At 45.2% G+C, this 24,532-nt stretch overlaps 1 protein-coding gene across 6 annotated transcripts in view; it reads right to left on the bottom strand.

Annotated features, from left to right (window-relative positions):
* ETV6 (ETS variant transcription factor 6) overlaps positions 1-24,532 on the bottom strand; it is a 173,078-nt gene that overhangs the window by 103,946 nt on the left and 44,600 nt on the right. For 3 of the 6 annotated variants that reach the window (XM_069228008.1, XM_069228010.1, XM_069228006.1), the window contains exon 2: positions 23,371-23,503. In XM_069228008.1, coding sequence (XP_069084109.1) covers positions 23,371-23,503 — 133 coding nt within the window. Of the gene's footprint in view, positions 1-23,328; positions 23,504-24,532 lie in introns of all 6 variants that reach the window. The other 3 variants (XM_069228009.1, XM_069228007.1, XM_069228011.1) reach the window with 2 other exon arrangements.

Genomic DNA, 24,532 nt, shown 5'->3' with positions numbered 1-24,532 from the left:
AGTGACAAAACCAAGAGGTTGGTGGGCACAGACCTAATGTTAGGGTGACCAGACGTCCCGGATTTCCCCCGGTTTTTAGAGGACTGTCCCGGTGTCCCGACGCTTCTCTTAATTTTAAACAAATGTCCCGGTTTTTGGGACAAAGGTCAAATTATTACATAAATGTTCCGGTTTTTGGGACAAAGGTCAGATTATCTAGGGAAGCAGAAGTTAAAGGTATGCTCTTCCTTTAACAGACGCCTACAACTTATGCAATAATTAAGTAATTTATATATTACTGTCAGGCAACACAGTCCCCGGTCTGCTCCCAGCAGATACGGAGTGGGGGGCAGAGAGAGGTGGGAGGGGGGCGGGTTAGGGGTGGAGGGTGGGAGGTCAAGCTATAGCTAATTTTATATGTATAGACTTGTGAATGTGTGTGTGTGTTTATAAATAGATATCTATCTATCTATAAACACACACATACTAGGCACACATTCACAAAGCTACGCCAAAAACACGGCTCAGGCCAGATATAAAAGTGAGTATAAAGTCGTTAGTCCTTTTATGTCTGACCTGTCCCGGTTTTTGCTCCTCAAAATCTGGTCACCCTACCTATTGACTTTGCCAATGCTTGTTAATTCTGACTCCTCGTCAACACTCGTATCCATTACCCTGCCAATGCTCGGCGTTCACCGTCACCTTTGACCTTTAGCATCTTTGGCTGACACACCCCGCGCTGGGTTTTCCACAGCATCCCTTAGGCTCACCCCGCCTCTCGGAGTCACCGAAGGGCCTGTCAGGGCTCCCGGGGCATCTGTTCTACAAACACACACCGCCCCTCCCTGTAAGAAGCTCGCCACCCAACAGGTTTACTTCCATTCCAGAAGCAGGTGACCCGTGACTCAGTCCCCGCACGTATCTGAAGAGGTCGTTTAAATATTTCAGTAGTGTGCGATATAAGTGGTGCAATTTTCCCGCTAATAGCACTGGTGCCATTTGTGTTTTTAAAAAATAAGATGGACTTATTTGCATTAGGAAAAACAATGTAAACACTTTCTGGCCGGAAGCAAAACAATATCCCCGCCACCTGCAGCAGTGAGCTTCTAGAGGTTAATCGGAGCTCAGTTCTGTCTTCGCTCGCTACTCTCTAAACACACCTGGACCCAGTGCTTTAAATGGGCCGGTACTGTCCGGTACGGAGTACCACTTTTTCATTTTGAGAGGGGGAGTACCGGCACATCTAGAGAAAACCGTAATACTTTTAATTGGAGAGTACCGGCACTTCTCAGAAACAAGCAGGTACTCTGGCACAGAGTACCGGCACTTATTTTTTTCCATTTCAAGCACTGCCTGGACCCGTATGCACCAATACATCTTGCCACAGAGACAGAAGGGGGTAAGACTCTTTGTAACATCAGGCCTTTAACGTTTACACGTTTTATATGCAATTCCTAATATGACAGATTTCCAGGACCACCACAGGAGGGGAGTGAGATAGGAGGAGTGAGACAAAGGGCTCGAGTTAGATCTCAGTGGATGAAATACTCAGTCGCAAACGTGGGGGATCGCTCATCCATTCTATTACCATCTGCATAGGATTTAATGGGATCGTGAAATGGGACCGTGATAGAGTGGCCGGGATATTCGTCGCTTTTGTGAGGGAGTACTACCCTCCGCTAAGATGTAAATCAGGCCCAGAGGGTTTTGGAGCAGTAATTCGCCTGAAGGGCAGGGGCCTAGGGATCTACTATTGGGTAAATTGGTCCTTTGATGCATTAAAGTTAAAATTAAGTCCTCCAATATCAGCTTTTTCACTTTTTGCGTTTCCCACCGGAGGGCCTACCTTCTGGTGGATTTAGTAGGCAGAATACATCCACCAGATAAACAGCACTTATTGGACACAATCCCGGGCCACAACATGCGCACAACAGGTTTCCTGGACACATAGCACATCCTTGCATGGGAGGGCTGTCGCTGGGTGAGACAAGCCACGGATCTCCATCAAGATGCGGAGGAGGGTGTGGTGCATCCTGAACACCTTGCAATAACACCAAGTGGTCCACGGGAGGCTCCCCCAGCTCTTTCCACAGAGATATCAGCCCCAAGAGAGGCGGTACAGACACTCAGACTAATAGGGATTGCTGGTAAGCAAACCACGCAGTGGGTGTCCTCAGGCCTCAGTAGCTGTTCTGGGCAATGCAAGCTATAGAGAAGACCTGCACAGGCCACTCTGTTCTGTATAGTGAGATGATCGGGCGTGAATTCAGATAATTTAGCGACATTCCTGGTTTCACTAGGTACCTGGCCTGGAACAAAGTTCCCAGTTCTCTGGTCTGTTCTAGACCAATGCCAGGGCTGCTCCCTCTACAAATGCCAAGGTTCCAGCTGGAATCAGTGCAAGAATACGGAAGACATGTTGGCAGATGTATCTGTGAAGTGCTGAGGCAGAAGAATGAGCCTCAACTCCGCGTATCACAAACAGAAGGTTTAAGGAATGGTGAGGGGAAATATCTTTAAAGTTACAACAGTAGTTCAGTTACCCAAATTGTTTATTTCTATTATCCCAGTAGGATCTTTGCTGATTTATTCTTCTCCATCCATTTATTTACACTTGCCTATAATAAAACTACTTTTAAAATGAGAATTCATCAAGATATTCAGAAGCACCAGGGCCTAGCCAAGAGCTTACAGACATGTGAATGTGGTCCAGTCTCTTGAGAGTCGGGCGCGCCAGTGACAGCTCCAGCGGCATGGCTGGCCCAACTCAAGGTCCTACTGGATTCTCGAGCCCACAACGAGCCCAGGCTCAATGTGGCTTCTTACCACCGGCCGTGCTCTAGCATCACTGTCCAAGCACTGGAGGCAGTGGAAGCACTGGCTAGGGATGTCAAGCATGGATTATACGTCTCCTGTGTCTAACATAATCCTCTCTTCGCTCAATCTACAGAAAGTCAGGCAGTGCACAGTCCACAACCATGCCATAGATCTTCCCTTGTCCTGCTCACCAACCTGTTCTCTGCCTCTGATAGTCACACAGTTCTATTTGCAGGGAGCTCTGCACATCGCTTGGGTGGGTGTGAAGATCTGCAGCTGGGAGGGGCTCTCCAGGACCTTTAGTTAATGTGTGTACAGGTGTTGAGCCTTCCCTGAAAGCTCCTCGAATCAGTTGCTCTGTTAAGTCAGGGAAAGCTAGCAATAACACTAAAATGGAGCACCTTAGCTTCTCTTAACTTTGTCTAAGGCTTTTTGATTTCAAATGAAATAAGTGGATTTAACACAGTGCACTGAAAAAAAAAAATAACATTTGATATAAAAGTACAGAAAGACATACCCATTTATTAGCTTAACTGCACAACGAGAAAGCAAGAAATCAAGGATGAATCCTGGCTTGCCCACATGATCAATACTGTGATCCTAGGCAATTACTTTATTAAACTATGCCACCTTTTCCATCATGATCACATATGGCAGCACCATGAAATGTATCAGCTCAGGATATGCATTCAACAAAAAACTGCATTCGGCATGGTTTAATGCACTATAATGCTGCTGTATCTATAATAACCTAGGCCACACATAGGGTGCATATGGCCACTGGCTTCGTCATTTAAGACTGGGTAGGGTCTTGAATGTGTGTATGCGCCTGATTAGAAGCTATCACAAAAAATGGCGCCCACAGCAGTGATATAATAAACGTACTGCAGTGTTTTTGGGTGTTAAAGAACAACCTATCTTCCAATGTTCGTCCTTCGCTGCACTTCCTCTGACCACGTGAAGCGGCAAAGGACCGCCAGCCTGCCAGTGCCCGCTTCCTCACAGTACTGCTCCACAGGAGGTTCCTTGCATCTCTTCCGGGCCAGGAAATTTGCTGTGGTCAGGCACACATTCCAAGTGCTGTTATCATTCATCCCACGATTGTTAGCCAGATAGACGGACTAAAAAAAAAGCAATGCATCCCTTTCAACAAACAGCAGAGAAGCGACCAGCAATAAGGGCCTCTGGACACTGGTTGAGACCGAAGGGAGGACCAGCCAGGCAGTGACAGGGGCAGTTAGACCACACAGCACTAGTGTTTATTCAGTACATACTGTAGTTGTACCCTTATTAGTATGACTGCTAATTAGATCATTGGAATGTTGGGAGCTCCACTGAAGACAATGAGTGCATGGGTTTCTAATATCCGGTAAAGGACCGGAGCTCCATCATTTCAATGTTTATCACAACAGCTGTGAACAAAGGCCTTAGGGAGCCAGAGGGAGTTTCAATCTCCTCGGCTCCATGAGGCCTTTTTTTTTCAGCCCTCAAGTATGAATGTTCTAATAGCCTTATAGCCTGCCGTAAGTCTTAGTTATCTGCGGTTCGGGCCTTTAGTGCTGGAACGGGCCATTAATGGCCAGTATAGTCCGCAACAGCAGGCTATACGGCTATATTAAGAGACGAGCGCGACATATGCTTACGACAACAAGGCCTGGTGGTAACTGTGCATTCAAACCGGTACACTGTCAGCTATAAGAACTAAATGTGGTTAATGATACTTTTTTCACAAGGGACCAAGGGGATCTCCAGGTTGTGCTAGTGAGCACTGAAGGCTCTTCCGTAGCCTTTTCTGCGATTCAAACAATGACATCAGCATTCAAGATACAGACACACAGTGCCATGAAAGTCTCAATTTTTTTTCTTTCTTCGTTTTACAGAATAACTCACAAATCAAGGTGAGCAGTCACTTAACCTTTGTCCCACAACAATGGATACTCTATCAGGATGGTTTAACACTAAGAGTATGGTAGAGCCACACGATAACTTATCGGAACTATACATCATCTCTGCTGACATGCAAGCTCCCTGAAACAGCACCTTATGTTACCTCTCTGAACTTCTGTAAGCAATGCCCACGGTGGCATCAGGCATCCACCACCCTGAAGGGTCACTCGCAACCAACGATGAATCTTAATGAATAAGTCACAATCTCAATAATCTTTGCACAACTCATAATTTTGTGACCTCTTTAAACAGAATAAATATGCAGGTTTGGAAGCGTTTCATGGAATTCAGGGAATATTTACACAAAGTATGTAAAGACGAATATTCCTGAGCCTTTTAGATTCCGTTTTCCCTACAGAAACAACCAAATACACCTCCTTCACATTTAAATAAAAGTAATTTGCAAACGTAGAGTAAGGTTGACTCAGAGGTTACCAACAGCTATTTTCCTTGTCTCCAGATGAACAACAGATGGAGGTGAACCAATCCTCGACCGAAGACATTTTTTTCAGTTCAGATAATTCAACAGAATTTAATGACTCACTGCCTCTTTCTCCATTTCCCACGGTGCAAACTATAATACCGAGGTAATGTTACTCTGAAAACCTCCGAAGATAGGAGGAGAGAGATTCTGCACAGTAAAATGCATAGAACTTTCTAACGCCTGCTGTTGCCTTATCTCACTTTTTTAAGGCATGAAATTGGTGGTATCAGTCAAAAGGGATGAAATCATACCACTAAATAAGTCTCGGCCTTCTTGCTTTCGAGGCAACACCTCTCAGTTCCCCCGGGGAGTGTCCACCGCTTGTTGTAACAGTGTTTGATGTGAGCGGCATTTAAAAGATGAATGCAAAGCAGCTGAGGTACTTGAAAGCACATCTTTTCAATAGGTCCACCTGCTGATGATGTAGAATCTAAGATGGCCTCTTCCTCAAAGGGTGACACAACAGGGGCGGCTCCTCCATTAGGGTGGAAGAGCGCTGCGCCCCCTCAGAGCGCATGTGTGTTTGGACGGCAGTCTCGAGCCGGCCACACACATGCGCGCTGTAGTCTCTTCTCCAGCCCAGCAACACAGAGGGTGCACAGGCTCCCGAGTATGCCTGGGAGCGCCCTGGCTGGGCACTCCCAGCCAATCCTGAGGATTGGCCACAGCGCAGGCTGGGAGCCTGTGCCTGCCTGCAGCCTGAGGAGACAGAGGAGAGGTGCGGAGAGGAGCAGGTAAGTTTTTATTTTAATACATTTTTTGACCTGCGCGCTGCCCCCCCTACCACACGCGTGCGCTGTCCATACCCTCCTCCTCATTAAAGATGCAAGCTGCGACTGACACAAAAGTGTGTTCTGTAGAAATTAAGTAGGCCTCTTCCTCAAAGGCCGATACAAAAGTGTGCTTTGAAAACGATTGCTGCTTTTCCTTGGGGTGATGTGACCCAAAGGGCCATGTGCCTTATAAGTTCCCCTCCACTGAGTAGGTCTCTGCCTCGAGAGCATTTGGACTTCCAGGGGGGATTCTGACAGATAGCCCCCAAAGGATTACTGCTTTTGCTTCTTATTAAAAATGGTTTCCTAGTAAAAGACCATGTGGCTAGAGTTTTCCAGACCCCTAATTCAGACTTGTGGCCAGTGACTTCACAGACTCCCAATTCAAAATCGCTCTTCTCCAAAGCCTACAGAAAATGATATTACATCAAAGCAGCCCCAGAACGGGCAGCTCTTCTAAAATCACAGGGAGATATCTTTGAAAGTGACACCTGCCTCCAAGGTACAGTTTCTATCCGAGCAATAGGCGCCAATTCAGAAGCTGCTCCACACAAGGTTTGGCCATTCCCTTCCTCACTGAGATCACTTTGAACAAATACCCCCAGCACCAAAGACACACCAGAGGCATTCCCAAAAATCATGAACCCATGAACGACAGCAAAGACAAGAGACACGTATTTGTTTGTCATCATTCAAAGGCTCCCTGATAAAAAGGCATTTGGGCCCTCACGGTTTACATCCATAGTTTGATTTGTTGTCTCTTGCTTGTTTTGATGGACTCAACATTCACAAGACAAATGTCTTCTACGGCGACATTCCAGAAGAGGCTTTCTGCACTGGGCAGCACGAGAACCTGGAAGAGTGATCTTTTGTATGTTCACATCTCCAGAATTTACTAGTCTCGTTGAAGCCTCATTCCTTCCTTTTAAGGGAGGCAGATCACAGATGTTTCTGTCACATTTAAATTTAGTGTGAAGTCGAGTCTCTCGGGTTGTTAACTTTGCGGTGTTCCCACTGCACCTGAGCCTCTGAATGCTAAGCCAAGGCTGGAGTACATATCCCCACTGCTTCAAGTCAAGTATCCTTCGGTAGTGGAAAATGAAATGCTTTTCCCAAAACTGAGAAAGGGACCTCGGCTGCAGCAATCGTTGCATTGTTAGAGATAATAATATTTAATGTATGCGATGAAAAACATAAGGGAAAATGTCGAAATCCTAGCTCGAGTTATAAGCAAGATTATGTTTAAGAATATAAACTGATTACCAATTTGCCTTGAAAATTCATTTGGCAGCCAAAACATTGTTACTTTGGGTAATTTAGTTCACTCCCGCCCACAACAGCCCGATTCATGTTTTGTTGGCAGGTGGGACCATCTATTATAGCAGATGGTTACTGAATTATTTGCATTCATGCATAGAGCTATTGCTTGTTAAAGGCTCTCGCAGTAAGAGTTTTAGCAAACCGTGGGCCCTTACGTGAAACATATGCTGTGTTTGTCAAACAGTTAACACGCCTATATAAGGAAGCATTTTTCTCTGCTCTCAACCATGTGGCCTCCTTATCAGGACGGGCTATAGAAAGACAAACAAATCTTCCTGGTATGCAAATGAGCCGCTTGTCAAGAGGTATTCACCTGCAGATCTCCTGCCAGAGCGAAGCTACTCATGCCAAAGTTACAGATTTGAACGAATTCACAAAATGTTTATGGACATGACGGGCAACAAGAATTGTGGGCAAGATTAATTTGGAAGAGACTGAAATGCACTGGTGCCTTAAAACTGCAACGGTTCTGCCCAAATGTCCCAATCCTGATTTTGCTCCTAAACACATTGGGCCTGATTACAACTTTGGAGGAGGGTGTTAATCCGTCCAAAATGTGACGGCTATACCACCCGCCGTATTACGAGTCCATTATATCCTATGGAACTCGTAATATGGTGAGTAGGATGTCTGTCACATTTGGGACGGATTAACACCCTCCTCCAAAGTTGTAATCAGGCCCATTGTGTTTGCAGATCAGGTCCTAATTTTTTATAGAAGTGGTCGGTGGGTGAGCAAAGCTCTCTCTACGTGCATGAAAACGCATAGCATGAGGCCACTCCCCTTTGTTTTTACTGTCCCAGCCCCCATATGCTGCAGCTCACCTCCCTTAAAGGGGCAAGTGTCACAACATCTCACATGCAGCACAGGGCAGGAGGGTGGAATATGCCACCCTGGGAGCGCAGCACAGATACACACTGACCCAACCAATGTACAGCAGCCCAACACTGGGGCCACTGCCAGTTGCACGTGGTTGTTGCCTCCCACATTCAGGCAGCCAACACTTGCTGCTTTTTCGGCTACATCATACTGTACTCTGAATAGCAATATTAGCACTGGCTTTTGGAACGGCCATGGCGCTTTATTTGAAATGCCATTTTATACATTGCAAATTAGTGTTTTTAGGGACTGATAGCACACAACTACTTAATAGCTGCCTGAAAGCAGGTATGTTCACCACTAAATTACACTAAGTTCGGAACCACAATAAGCCAGATGAACTGTAGAAACAAAACAGTTCATTGAAGGACGTAAACAAGAAGCCCAGCCCGACAGCTACTATAACACACAGACCACGAAGAAGCAAAGCAAATATTTTGTTATTGGGGACAGTGAAGTGCAGAAACCTGAAGGTGGTACTGTGGTTTTGTGGTTCTGGACAGAGACAGACCGGTAATGATGTTTAAAGATACAAAGGCAGGGCTGAGGTATCCACAGGGATAGGTCAGGATGGGCTCTACTCAAAATGTCAGGACTGGCTCCACCGCTGGGGGTGGGCACCCGAGAACCACGGCCTGTCCCCGACAGATGACCGCTTATAATTGAGGGCAGCTTTCACTATTGAGTGAACGATCAGAGATTTTCTGAAGATTATCAGAGATTTTCTGATTAAAATACACTCTTCCCTCCCTACTGCCCTTGAAGGTTGCATCTAACAAACGTAATTCTGTGCTTCATAAAGAGACAGCTTTTTTCCGCAGGTACGTTATGAGGGTTATTTTAGCGCACTATCACCAGGATGGTACCCTGGCACTCAGCACATATGAGTCTAGCCTAGACTTGGGGCAGGAGGGGTTATTTGAAGAGCCAGGTCTTCAGCTTCCTGCAGAACTCAAGAAGTGGGACAGTGGATCGGACGCGTAAAGCAGGTAGTAGGAGAGCCCGACCACCAGATCTGATTCTTTGTATATTTCACAGTGAGAGTCCAGCCGAGCAGATGTGTCTGGATTGTTTGTGAGAGGGGATCCGGCTATTGAAGTAGGCTGGGCCAGTTGTTGTGTAGTGCTGTGAAGGTGTGAGTGAGGAGTTTAAACTGTGCACGCTTGTGTACTGTAAGCCAGTGGAGCTCTTTGAGATGCGGTGTGATGTGTGTACTGCTGGAGGAGGATGAAAGTGCTTCTGGTTGACAGGTTCGGAATGGTTTGTAGTTCTATGCTTAGTGGTTTGCTGATCACAATGTAGAGGGTGTTCCCGCAGCACTGCTTACATGTGATGAGTGTATATGACAGTTTTGTACATGCAGCTCATAATGCATTTGAAGATTTTCTTCAGCCTCTTGGGGGTGTGGAAGTAGGGAACTGTACCGGCTTTGACTTAGGGGGTCATGTCAGGTTTGCGGTCAGTGACAACAATCCTTAGATTCTTGGTGTGGGTTCTCAGGGTGCGTCCTAGTTCAGTCGGTCCCCAGTTAAAGTCCCAGGGTGAGGTGTTCTTCCGAAAGATCATGACTTTTGCCTTATTGGTGTTGAGTTTGAGACAGCTGCTCTTCAGCCAGCTGGCAACTTCGGTCATGGAGGCGGTATATTTGTTTCAGGTGTAGTACGTGTGGTATGTAGGCAGTGCTTACTTTATGCCAATGATCGCAGGTGGTGGAAAATAACTCTCATTATTCAGGACCAGGGATTATTTTTCATCAGTAAACTTTGAAGCAAAACAAATGAGAGAAAGCAAAGGGAGAAATGAGGAGGCAGGGCAAGCCAGAACATGTTAAGACGGGGAGAAAGCAGGGATAAAAAAACACTTGCACAAGTGCGATAAAGAGAAAGTAAATGTACAATGATGGAAAAGTGAGGCATGAGGTAGAATCAAGAATATGCATTCTTGGTAGTTGGTAATCCTCACACTGTGTAGCGGTCGGGAAGGAGGAAGGTTCGTAGGTCATGGTAAATTTGACTATTAGGTCACAAAAGGGCTGAGGTGGTACATTCAAGAGCATCTGTAATTTAGGAGTGGTGACAAAGAGGAACAGGTTTGTCTGTCTGAGTAGTTTTGCAAGGTGATATTGCTAGGTGGTTGCAACTTTTGTGATCTCTAAGCAGACACACTGAAGTGTCCTTTCGAAGACAGACCGCACTTGCATCTGTCCTTGGTTGTTCCATTTCACCATAATGGTTCACATGCTCAGGGGTTATGTGTTTCTCTGATGGAGCCAGCAAGGGGGGGTGGGGTTGGATCTTGCAACCTGTGTATGAACACGTGTGAGTCTGTGGAGTGGGTCACAAGATGACATAAGGGTTCCATTTTCTACACCTTGGTTTTAATGTAATAATCAAGTGCATTCTGAGAGTGGTAGTCCCTGTTCACCTTAATTGATCCATCTGAACTAAAGTTCTAGATCACCACGGTATGTACAAGGAAATATTGGACGGGAAATAGTTGTTACAGGGACGACTGAATAAAAACAACTTCCGTTCTTGTTGGCGCAACATACATTACAGCTGAATGATCATTAAAAGGTAAAAGTCAAACAGATAGTTTGACATCTGTAGATTTATATACCCTAACACCACATAAATGTTTTTGTGGGAACATTACACTAGGCACTGGGTGTTCTTTGTGGCAGTATGTCATCTGGTAACCTTGTTCATGCATTCTGTAATTATGGATATCACATAAAATGGGATTGGACAGGAGGTAGCTGGTAACCATCACAGTTTTGTGTGGTAAGAAAGCAGGTAATAAGTGGAGAGATGACGTTCAGCTCTGCTATGTTATCAGTGTTTTTATACAATGCGTATTACTCGTGAGGGTATTCAGGTGCTCTGTAGCTGGTGTATGAAGTTAGCCCTGGAGGGCTTACTCAAAAAGCCAGGTCTTCAGCTTCTTGGGAAAGTCAAGAACAGAGGAGGAAGCTCTGATGTGTGGTGGAATGTTGTTTCTGGCTTTTGGAGCCAACTATGAGAAGGCGCACCTTGTGCTGTGCTTTGGCAAATGAGTGGGACGCGTGCTAGTGAGAGACCAGCAGAGCGGAGGTGTCTGAAAGGTTGGTGGAAATTAATGTGGCTATTCAGGTAGGCAGGGCCTGTCTTGTGGAGTGCTTTGTAGGGGTGGGTGAGGAGTCTGTAGCTTCTGTATCAGGAGTCAGTGAAGTTTCCAAAGGTATGGTGTGATGTAGGCTCAGAGTGCGAGTTTGAGAACTAGTTGGACTGCTGCATTTTGAACAGTCTGCAGTCTCCTTGTGAGCTGGTCAGTTTGAAGCAGGTGAATTGTATCCAGGAGGCCACTTATATCATGCATGTGGTGAACTTGTTCCTGGCGTATTGTTAGAGAGACACAGTACCAACTGGGTGTCATCAGCATGAGGATGTTTATGTTGCAAGTCAGTATGGCATGTGCCAGTGGAGTTATGCATATGTTGAAGGGCGCCTGGCTGAGTGAGGAGCCCTGCAGGACTCTGCAGATGATTTCTTGTGCTTCAGAGGAGTAGGGAGCATGCTGATGGTTTGGGTTCTTCTGGTGAGAGAGGAGCAGATGCATTCAAAGGCATTTCGATGGATGCTTTGCTCTTGAAGTCTTCGGATTAGAATGGGATGGGAGATGGTGCTGAAGTCTGCTAAGAGGATGAGGGCTGCAATTTCCCCCCCTGTTGATTGGTGAGGTAGTCGGAGAGGTACTTGTTAACGGCTTTTTCAAAGACTTTGGCTGGGTAGGGAAGCAAGGTTGGGGAGTTTGGTTGGGTCAGCTGAGAGTTTAAGGAGTGCGAGGACGGCTGAATGTTTTCATGGTTCCGAAAAAGTGGCTGTATTGATGGAAGTGGTGATGTTGGCAGCGAGGGTCTAGCTGTTATGGGTTGCCCTTTGGCAAAGGTGTGATGGGGATTGGATCCCCAGGGGGCCGGGAGAGTATCGTCTTTATGATTGCTGTGGTTTCCTCTGTGCTGATGGTGGCCCATGTGGTGAGTATGTGGTCTCGTTCATCACTGGGAGGTGTCTGGAGAGTCAGTGGGTCTGGCTGCCGGGCAAAGTTGCTGTATAGGGTTGTGATATTACTGTAAAAGAGGTCTGAGTGATTGTTACACATATCTTGCGAAGGGCTGATGTTGCCTATGGCAGCTATGGATGTGGTGAAATCTTTAATGATAGCAAAAATTCCTTTGTTGCTGTTGGAGCTGGCATGTGTTCATTTGACTAGGGCCTTCCTCTTGTTTTCTCATATTAGCTGGTGGTACCTTCTCTGGGTGGCTTTGAAAGCATCTTTTAACACTTCCCCTTTGCTGGTTCTCCATTTCTGTTCTAGTTGTTTGCAGTGCCGCTTAGTCATTCTGTAGTCTTCCGTGTACTAGCTGGCTTGTGCTCTAGTTTTTGCTGTGTGGCTTAGTTTCTTGGGGGCCAGAGTGTTGGCACAGTTGGTGGCGCACTTTTGGAGTTTTTGATGTCATGTGCCAGGAGGCCCATGGGGTCTGGTTTGTTCTCGTGGAGCTTGGACATCATATCAACCTCTGTTCGGCTGTTTCAGTGTTGGTGTGAACAGCCTGCTGTGGGGCTCCTTCTGTGTTGAGGGATTTTGACTATGAAACTCACTATGGTGGAGTCGGTCCATGCAGTGGGTCATGGTGTGTTGATCGTGATGTTGAAGGTTGTGAAAATGGGATCTAAACTGTGTCTGGTGGCGTGGGTGGGTTCTGACACAATGGATTAGTCCCAGGTTTCCAAGCCTGTCGAGAAAAGTGGCTGAGTTAGGGTCGGTCCGGTCTTCTAGATGGAAATTGAGGTCTCCTAGGAGGAAGAATGCGTGTGTAGGGTTCAGTGTTTTGAGTATGTTCTTGATTGGAGGTGCAGGAGCGGTGGTGCAGGTGAAGCGGCAGAGGGAAAAGGTGAAGCGGCTCTTTTGTGTGGTGCGCCCACAAAGGGTGGTTAACGTACTGGGTACAGGGTACAAAGGAGAGGGACTGGGTTTCTGGCCTAAGCACAGTACATGCGTGGTTGGGTGCAGACGGGCTTGCGCCTGCCATTAAGTAGGTGCTGGAAGGAGTAGCGGGTGGGTGGATGTGGCTTATGCAGAGCACATCGGCAGAGAGGGAGAGAGGTGCGAGGGACAGGTAAGGAGCACAGAGAGTGCAGGAAAGGGGCACTCAGAGAAGATGGAGAGACACGACAAAAAGGTCACAGAAAGAGCAACACAGATCACAAAGAGATCAGAGAAGTGGGGAAGAGGCAAATAGGCGAGAGTAATAGTACAAAGAGTAACAAAAGGTAAAACGAGAAAGAGAAAAAGCACACAGAGCAAGAGAAGTGGCACACAAGTCACAGAAGGAGAGAAAAGGCACAAAGAGCGATAGAAAAGGTACAAATAGCAAGAGAAGTGGCACAAAAGTCACAGAGAGAGGAAAAGGAGAGAGTAAGAGGAAGAGAGGCAAGAAGGGTGCCTCGTGGCTGGTCTGCAAGGGCCTTGACCAGTTGGAGAACTGGTCACAAGTAAGTCAGGGGAGGGTGGGCCTATGCACGTACCTGCTCTGTGATTGTGTTTTTTTCCCCTCAGTTATTTAAGGGTTGGATCTAGCAATCTTAGCTTCCCACTGCACGAAGACACAGATTTTTCACAGGTATGTAGGCAGTGCTTAATCTCCACCGGTTATTGCCAGTGGCGGCACCAGCAGTCATTTTTTGAGACCATGCCTTATTTTTTCATCATCAGACTTTGAGCCAGAGCAAGAGAAAAGCACAAAAAAGGACAAATAAGGGAAACGCAAAAGCTAATAAACAGTGATAAAAGGGAAAAAAAAGCAGGGTGGGAAAATCTGGAAGAACAAAATTAAGAGACACGAAGTGCAGACTGTAAGAAATGTGCATGAGGTGGTGAGGTGGAATAACGACTAAGTATTCAGCAGGGTCGGCGAAGGGCTACTAAGGAACACTATGGAGGCTACATTTGTTTATTTACAGAGCATGCACTGACCGTACATTCCCTCCAGCGCAGTGAGCTGATAGTCATACCCAGAATGAGAAGAATAATGTGGAAAACTGAGAGAAAAGGCAGCAGGGCGGGAGCGTCGCTGCAGATTTCTAATACTCCCTGGGCCCGAGGGAGGGTGGGGGCTGTGGACAGGCCAGAGCACGCGCGCTGCTCTCATACTTGAACTTCTGCCCACTGCGTGGGTACAGAAACGGCGCGCGGTGCCTCCGTCCTGAATAGCATGTTTTCAAGAACCGCGTGTCTTTCATTTGTCATTTCATTCTGAAAGGCGCTCTCCCTTCCAAGAAGCCTCCGAGTCAGGAAGCTCTGTCTGCCCACACAGGAAATTCCTTCGCAGCAACTTCCCCAAAAAGGAAATTTCCCTGCGCGGCACGGGCAGGCCGCGGCCTCCTCAGCACCGACCTGCAGACGCCCCCCGACTTGCGTGGCTGGAATGTGCCAGCAGCGCCGGGTCCACATTCTCTAGGGGCGCGAGGCAGAGCACCGCTTTTATTTTGTGTCTATATTTACCTATTTTGCATTTGTTTTGAAAGCGCTGCCTTTCAGCGGGCACTTCTGGGCGCGCTTGAAGTTCTGAATGGCGACAACGTCTCCATTCAAAAGCCCAGGAAACAACACAGATTTAGAAATAATGATGCTAACGCAGCAGATAAGGGGCAAGGGACACTCCTACGTTAACGAAGGAAAATATCCAGTTCTGTCAGTTTTGTTCATAGTGTGTGCTCTGAAGAAATTCAACAATGACATCTATTATCCCGGGAGTCCTAAACTCTTTATCTTTGGGGAAGCAAGCAGGGGCCACAAGAAGCTATTGCCCACAAGTGCGACTCATTTCCCTGCCCAATGCAGCACTAAATATAGCTACTTTTCAGGTCATTCACCTATGTTGCAACCAGCCCCTCAATGTGTCCTCTTTTTATTGCAAAGCATTACTTGTTCCAATTTCAGGTTGCTGTCTAATTCCTATATCTGATCCCTAGACCATCTCACGTGGTTGCTAGATAGGCATGTAAAGAAATGCATTTTAAGCTGAGACTGTTAAGGTATGACTCTTTAGAGGCAACTCCGGGTTTCAGTATTTATTGCTCCTTCAGGAATTAGGCACTATTCACCTTGGAATATTGGCCGAGAATCCCAAACTCTACATTGACAATTGACTCAGAATTATGTGTACTAAAACCACGAATGACCACATCCACTCTCATTAACAAAGCACTACAAAGGTGAATTTGTAATATTATATAATCATATTCCGTTCTGGATTATGAAATGCACATTAGAATTTTCAGGTTGACTCATGCTACAAGCTCCCTTACACCAAATACCATTACCAGCAAGTGAAGCCTCCTGCCAGCTGTTAATGCATTGGTTAGGCCATGGTGCTTAAAAGACCTGTGCCCCCCCATCATGCAAAACTTGGCAGACGTCTTTTTGAGAAGAGAGAAAGGCTAACCTGTTTATTTTATAGAGTAAATTAAGATTAATGGTTTATAGACGGTCCACCATGGAGAACCATGGTTTACTTATGTTTTTGACTGCACTTTTGACTAGGAAAATCCAGCTCCCTAGACCGATCCCTGCATCTTATACTAAAGCCATTTTGATATTGCAGGACAGTTCTAGGGCCAGGGAAGAGGACTGCCTAGGGTGTCAGGAATGGGAAGGTCAGAACCCCAATACAAGGTGCTCATGTGGACCCATGCTGGAGAGGCAGAAGCCAAAATGTTGCTTCCATTACAACAGTAAAATCCTTCCACTCTCCCTGCTCTTGGTGAGGTTTGCGTTTTGTCTCATTCCCCAGTTTCCAAGACACTAAAATTGTCTCACTCACACTCTACTGCAGGGAACATAAAGATGAACACTCCTCCATGCTTAAATACCACCTTTGAATGCCACCACATCCAGCCCGCTTTATAGGAATCCCAGCTCCTGCCCGCACATCCCTTGGCAAGCAGTGGTGCCTCCAGTGCTGGAAATGGAAAAACTTACTATGGGAGCTCATCCATTGGGGGGTCAAGGTGTAGTGGTGGAAAGCGGGTGGAGTCACAAGGGGCCGAGCTTGAAAACAGCCCGACAGTCAACTTATATATTTTTCTTTAACCAATCTGCTACAAAGAAATTGGCAACAAGGACAAACATGACAGTAAATCTGTTCTAGATTACTTAATTGGTCACAAAGGAGCTGTACTGTTGAAGTATCTTAAAGGCGTAGGACAAGTGTTGTAGAGATGATTGTGTGCACAGCAGTTTTGAGGGGATTATAACTCTAGTGATTAACACAGATCTGGGGGACTTTCGTGGTTTGCCCAGTCACAACTTTGACTTACAGGAGCATAGAGGTTAATGGGTTTAGATTCTTATTGTTTTTTTTTCTCAATCTGTTGTTATTGTGAGATTGCAAAGAAGAATCTATTTGAAAGTAACAAAGCCTTGTTAGCAAAGACAAACACAATCACTGCATAACGTTTTCTATCCTGACTTTGTGTTCCTCCTGAATATTCACTCTTTACATATACCATCTGCAAGTATAGGTGATATGCGATTCCTACACCTTATAACCCTCACTGTCTTATTTAACATTTCCTGTACATTGAGTACATGATTTATTGTGCCTCTGTGTGTGACGTAAAGTGCTCAGACATCCTACACTGGTATGAAAGAATTAAATAAAAACAAAAGGAGGTGTCTTCTAAACCAATATTTGTGTAATTACTCATACAAACAGATGAACTTTGCCTTCTAACAGTGCATGCACATCTCTTATATAAAGAGTTGGACACAGTTAAAAATCTGTCTTCAATAGTTTCTCTAAAGTATAAGTGATAACAAGCTGAGAGCTTTGTTTCCTTCCATTGTCATGCGGTCTACGTGTTAGGCTCCAGGTGGCTCCCAGCCAGCATGATACTTGAACCAAGGGAAGGCTAATGGCCCTTTAACTCAGGCCTTCGTTTTGGACCAAGCTGGATGGTTGTTGCTGCTCTGAACGGAACACAGACAACGTGCGGGTGCCGCAGAATTATGTCCCAGTGAGCGTCGGAAAACAAAACCAGGACAAATTAAGCATGTTTCGCTGGGTCGGTCGGATTCCAGATCTGGGCCACAAATAGATGCTGGAACCGGGATCCAGGGGGATACCCCCTACTTTCCAGCACTGTGTGTCACTGATCCCAAAATCCAACCTCTAAAGCACAGAACATGCAATGAGTTGTATGTCAGCGAATATCGCATACGTAGAGCCCCACACTGCAAAAGTCCAGTATGCAGAATTGCGGACCTGCCTCAATGGACAAGCACTGAAAAGGACCTTCAGGGATCAATACCCATATCCTAAAACCAGGCAGGGTACCCTCAATTTACTGAACCAGTCTGGAAGTGGTTGTTCATTTCCTGATTTCGTACAAATCAGGCTGTTGCAACATCCAGCTACAAATGGTCCTAAGGTTTCGTATGGTGTTTTTATATTACCAAATTCTCCTGTGCTATTTGTGTGAGGAGATAAGACTCTTGCACAAACAACATTTACACCTGCAAGCCAAATTTACACCTGCAGTCAAAAAGTATGAAAACAAGAATGTCGAAAAATGTCTCTACAAAACAAAGGTACATTTTTGTTACTTGACACAGGGGAGAGAACTCTTGATTGAGGGCAGGCAGTAATTGTCTTGTGTGTCAATGGCCACAGGGGATTGTTTCTTTCTTGATGGAAATATTGTATACTGTAAGGGACATGGGACATGGGACCAGATGTACAAAGCATTTTTGCAGGTAACCTGTTACTGAATTGCAATTTGTGTTGGTGTTTCGATATGTGGAAGGAGAGTGTTTAGGGCGTCCCTTCTAATATTGAAACAGTATGGTATGTATTACTGTTTTGCGACCAAATTCTGATCGCACAATAGTAATAATTTACCACTAGTTTAAAACTGGTAGTAACCCATTCACAAAGGAGAAGGGGTCCCTTTGTGACCCCTTCTCCTTTGAAAATGTTAAAAAAATATATATATTTTTTCAGAGCAGGCATACTGTCAAAAAATAAAACATCACTTTCATTTTTTTCTTTTTAAATGCATCCAGTTTTACTGGATTACTGTTTTGCGACCAAATTCTGATCGCACAATAGTATTAATTTACCACTAGTTTAAAGCTGGTAGTAACCCATTCGCAAAGCGGAAGGGGTCCCTTTGGGACCCCTTCTCCTTTGAAAATGTTAAAAAAAAAAAAAAAAAAAAAAATTTCAGAGCAGGCATACTCTCAAAAAATAAAACATCAGTTTCATTTTTTTCTTTTTAAATGCATCCAGTTTTTCTTTAAGAAAAGCACTGCATTACAAAAAAGATTGCTTTATTAAAAGCAATCACAGACATGGTAGTCTGCTGACCTCCGCAGACCACCATCCCTATGATGGCTGGGATTCCTAATGGGTTGCAAATTGCAATCTACCTCATTAATATCCATGAGGTAGGTTCATTTGCAACCCACTAGGAATCGCTATTTCAAACATGTCAGCGTTCGTAGATGAGGAATTGCAATTTCCTAACTGTGATTCAGTAAGGATCGCAATTAGCAAATCACAATTTAGATTTTTGAACAGTTAACCCTTCATTCAGATGTACAGATTCCAAACCATACACAATGACGTCATACACATATAGGTATTCATTTTGTCCCCCAACAACATTACTGGAGCCACAATCAGCTCAAGAGGATCACGTATACCGCAAGGGACACAATGGCTGTGTTTGTACACGTCCAGAAAAAGTATATATCTATAGATTTGTAATCACAATTAACTTACCCAAATCAGTGAATTATTGACCATCAAAACCAGCCGTGCTGCACAAGAATTATTTTCTGTGCATGGTTTGTGATTTGGAACAGGACAGTTTCCATGTTATGTATACCAGTGACCATTTGAAAATCTTTTCAGATTAGTCAATGGCATGAAACAATACAAATTCTGTACAGGTAAGCTTTTGGCATTTATAATATGGCTTTACACTAAGGGAGGGGCCCACTGTTAGTACCTGCAGGGCAGCTTGGATACCGCTGCAACCCGCTACCACAGTCACTCCCCTCCCCCCTGCTGCTTGGCGGGTCACTGATACCCCCAGTATAGTCTATGAAGTGCTTCTCTTGTGGCTGGCATAGGAGGGAGTTTCTGAACAGTTGGTCACTCACTGTTGAAACAGTCTGCGCTTATACACTGTAACTTACATTGTAAGACATCCTGTACAGTGTGTCGATCACTCACTACGGGTACCAAATACTCCTTACAGACATAGACGTTATGACTCATAAACTTAAGGCCCCTCACATCCCAAATACAAAAACACACATTCCATATTTGAGTAACACTTCACAAGATGCCATATTCTAACTTAAAAGACAGAATCCGCATATTACCCGGCCCCAAAGAGTACTCCCACTTTACCTGCCATATACACGCGCCTGAAGTGCACTGCTCAGCGAGGACCAGTTAAGTACATTATGCCCCACAGGGCACCAAGGGACGCTATCACCTTCAGGCGGAAAACGCTTTTGTGGGCAAATCCTTCTGCCATCTTCCGCTGCAGTGGGCACTACACGGAAAGTTCAGCTATTTGACATTTTCTAGAGTAACTTGGTAAGACAGTCATGAACAGAAGGATATGTCCCATCTACACTTCGAAAGGAATTATAAAACGCTACCCATCTGCAGAATGGGCGGTGCTTTGAGCACTCGCTGGTGACCCCTTCTGCTATCTGCAATACTGGCAAGACATACTCAGCCTTCAATGTACCCAAATACCGTAAAGTGAGCAACATTAAACTGAGTAACAGTTACATGCAGCCCCAAGGGCCTCATGTACAAAGGGATTCCTCTGATTTGGTAATTCACAGGGATAGTGAATGGTGAAACCCTTTTTCAAATGTAATAACCCACCCATTCAGTGATTCAAAAACGTTCACTTAATAGGTTTGGAAATGGTTGCAGATTCTCAGTTTTGAGTGGGAGTGTTGTGTGGATCCCTTCCAAATAGCCATTCTGACCCAGATGTATCAATGTTTTGTGACTGTAATCTTGTAGCAAAATACTGAAACGTTACCAGCTCCCAAGCTGGTGTGGTAACTGATTTGAAAGAGGAAGAGGTCCCATTTGGACCCCTTTCCCCACGTGATTCTTGAAAAAAGGTTCAGGAAGAGTAGACCCATAGGACTTCTGCCAACTCTCAATGAAATGTTTTACAAAAATAAAACACTACACGGTTGTGTTTCCTTTAGAGCAGTGGTTCCCAACCTTTTGACTTCTGTGGACCCCCACTTTATCATTACTGGAACCCGGGGACCCCCACTGAATCTTAATTCGAATCCAGGGACCCCCCCACAGAGACATTACTGAAAGCTGGAGACCTAATCTGTTAGTATTATCTAATTTTCTATGCTGCCGCGGACCCCCTGAGAAGGAGTCGCGGATTCCCAGGGGTCCCCAGACCACAGGTTGGGAACCACTGCTTTAGAGAAAAAGGGCTGCATTAAAAAAAATAAAAATAAATCAAAAATCTTTGTTTAAACATAATCACAGATATGGAGGCTGTTGACCCTTGTAGGCCACCATCCCTGTGAATGCCAATAGCATGGTGTCACAAACTGTGACCTGCTTAATGAATATGAATTAGGCAAGTCATTCTGCAATTCAGAATTTTCTTTGCTGAACTACTTATGATTAGGTCATGTCGCAAAATACTATTCCAGTCAGGAAAAAATGGGGCACCATTTGCAAACTGAATAATAGCAAATTGGACCCTCAGAAATGGAACAAATACTGAATGGAGTACTATTTGAAAAACTGGATATTTTTACAAATAGACTCTGGTTGGATATCTTTTAGGATTGTAGGAGATGCACATGCTTACCATTACCAAAGACATGTTTGCTAACGTAGAAGGCGAACTACCTCAGAGGCTGTTTAAAAGAAACTCACTGCTGTATCGGTGTCCCGTGTGGCCTGCAGGCAAACAAACATCGACTCATTCCTGACGCCAGTGTTTGCCCTTCAATGATTGTCGCTTTCATTTTTTTCTACAAGGGATAATGCGGGGTGCACACCGTGCCTCGATGCCCTTCCTACTCAGGCATTTTGCCATCTACAACTGCAGCAGTGTTTAATTAGGCAGCGAAATGCCCATGGGCACGAGTATCACAGCACAGAGCCTGTAGACCATCCCATGTATGCATCTTTGATCCTGATCTATACTAAACCCAAAACATGCCCACTGAAAAACTGACCCATGCAGTGGCCCACATCCAATGTATTCTTGTAGGGATGCCATCTCGGTGTCCCAAATTTAGAATACTTCCAAGGGCCAAAATCCTGCACATTCCCAGAGGACTCCTGTCCTGCAGAGCCCCAGGCTGCTCAAGGGTGCAACATACAGAATACTGAAGATGAATACTGCCCGCACTGTTCCAAATCAATATCCTTTGAGGCATTTGCTGTGTTTGTCCTGCAAACACTGAATCCCCATAGGAACACTGCAGTGCAGTATCTGGAATAATGAGAAGCAGAACAGTCTGTCAAATTCAGCATGTAATTTTCTTTTAAAATAAACACATCTATTGAGTCAGAAATGTCAGTTTGCAAAAAGAGCACTTGGAGAAAATGTAACGTATTCAGCCCAGTATCACATTTATGGGAAAAATATTTTTGCAGATTTTGCTGTTGATTTATTGTATTCTATTTATATACATCTTCCCAAGGTATTTCACCCCGACTGCCTTACCCTAATATTTTTGAATCCTAGAATCACAACAGTGGATTAACTCTTTGAAGCCAGACAGAAAGATGAAACTACCTACATATGAGGTCTTGCACTCCTATGTCTAGCCACGAGTTGCCGTAAGATTGTCCTCTAAATCATTGTTAATAGTGGCCAAACACGAGCTAGAAGACCTGAAAAAGAAAGAGGCTTTGGCTCTAACAAATGATCTCACTGAGTGCGAATGGAAATGACCCCTGGTCTAGCCATCTAAAGTTTGAATTACTGCAAAGCAATTTTCTGCATCGGACATATCAGCTTGTGAAAATGTCTTCTAGACGTGGGAACACAAACACCTACTTTTACCATAAGGTGGAGGCTTGGCTCAAGATGGTTGGCTTGGGTAAACCCAGAAAGCCATTCTCAATTCATTTTATTTCAAGCTACGATTTCTTCAGTATCATTACTGGGAATTCCAAAGGAAGACTGGCCAGTTGTTGATCACTCCATCAACAACTAAGGGATGAACTATCCCAATTTAGATTAGGGTGGTTAGAACTCTGTCACAAGTCTGGTTTCAGGAAACAGTTTCAAGAAGTTAATCGTCCTACCTTGCGCTAGCGTTTCGGTTCTCACTTTGGCGGCACTAAAAAGCACTTGACATGCTTACAACTCAACTCGTACAAAATCATCTGCTATGTCTGTAGTAAAAGAAGCTCAAGCAATGCTACTCCCCGAGCACCCAGATTTCTATGTGATATTACTGAACCCAGACGGTCACTCTAGAGTATGTCCATTGCTGATATCCAAAATACCAGGGGAAGTAGACATGGGCAACGTTCGGGCTGAAGACAAGAGATACGACCCTCATAGCTTCTGCGTCACTGAAGATTTTTCTCTCAAGAACTACTCCTCTCCAACAGTTTCAACATTGTCTCACCAAAATTTCTGAGATCTTTCACAAAGACACAAACTCCTTGTATGGTGGACCCATTTCCATGCCCTCTTTTTCTGGCACAATCAGGAAAGAGGAGCAGCTACGCCAGAATATGCACATTTAATTTAGCGTTCCACTTCCCAACGACACACATACAGGATAACACTAACCAATACTTCAAACTCATCAGCGTTAGACTCTAATGAAATTTTGGCACGCAAAATAACACTGCTCCGTTGTACTCTATGCATCAGCCCACTTAATACAATTAGCCAAAAAAAAAAAAAAAAAAAACTTTCCCTCCAGAAACATGTCAGTCAAATATTAATTTCCAGCATTGCTGCATTGTGGATTATAGAAACAGCCCCTGGAATAGACACTGAACATAAAGCCACCTTGTTTGGACTGGGAATCCCCAATCACCTGTGCCATGTCCCAGCAGGGCAGGGTCTCAGATGTACTCACGCAGGTGCGGCGGCATCCTGATGAAGTCCTCCTCCATCCTGAGTCCTCGGTGGCCTGGGACATGAAGCGGAGAGGTCGAGCAGGAGTAGCTGGCAACCGGACTCTCGGGAGGGGTGTATGAAATCCGTTCCTGCTGTGAAAAGAAACAGGGGATAAACAGAAGATCAGAGCTGAAAACCGGTTCAACTGGGCAGAAATATGCCAGTCAACGGAGATCATAGTCCATACGCGCGAACACAAGATTTCCAATTGATAAAAATATTTTTAATCTTTAAAAAGACACCAACATGATATACATATTTTGACAGACACTGGAGATATGATCTTTCAAAGTTAGCATTAATCACTGTAGTTCAATCTCAGTCCCTTGCTGGTAAGAAAATACTTCTTGCCCACTTTGACTTAAGCCACGGGTCCCATGACCTAGGGACACCTCGCGTAGGTCATGACTCGGTCTCCAAAAGTGCACTTCTGCAGCCAGCGGCGGGCAGGCATTCTTGGGCAGCTGAGCTCTCAAGGGTGCAGGCTTCCTTAGCTTTTGTAGTCCTGATACTTAACAGGAGGTTAGCCACCTGGCTATTGGAGTCACGTCTGTGCTTGCCATGAGTGGGTAGAGCAGGCAAAGATGTTTGTGGGTCACTTTGGGTACAGCGGGTCCAGTGTTTGGTGCAGCCTCTCATTGCTGGTCCAGGGAGCAGTAGGGCATCCCTCCTTCTGTCTTCTTTCCATTCAAGTAGTGATCTGAGGACTTTGTGCTAGGGGCGCCACTTTTATGCCACTTTGTGTTTGTAGGAGGGGAGCACTTACTAGCCAATGGGGCAACAGTTCACATGGGGCACCCTTTTCCACTTTAAATCACTTCCTTTTCTGTCCAAAAACAATCCCAGAGTTTCCTCCTCTACCTGCATCCAACATGGTTCAGGTTTTTGTCCCCTGTGTAGAGCTCTGGGCACACCCATAGGGTGTACCCAGCATGAGACATCTTCTCCTGGAAGACCAGTTCTACAACAGGTTTTCCCCAGCTGAAGGAGATGCCAACCTGTCTGCCTCCACAAAGGTGCGGGCAGGCTAAGGTGTGATAAGCACTGGCTTCACTGAGGCAGTCTTTCCCTACATTCCTACTGATTTGCAGAAAATGGTAATTGTGGCTCTTGTTACTTTA

The sequence above is a fragment of the Pleurodeles waltl genome, chromosome 4_1 (assembly GCF_031143425.1).
Source record: "Pleurodeles waltl isolate 20211129_DDA chromosome 4_1, aPleWal1.hap1.20221129, whole genome shotgun sequence".
NCBI lineage: Eukaryota > Metazoa > Chordata > Amphibia > Caudata > Salamandridae > Pleurodeles > Pleurodeles waltl.
The sequence above is the reverse complement of the archived record's forward strand: the minus strand, read 5'-3'. Positions and strand labels throughout refer to the sequence as shown.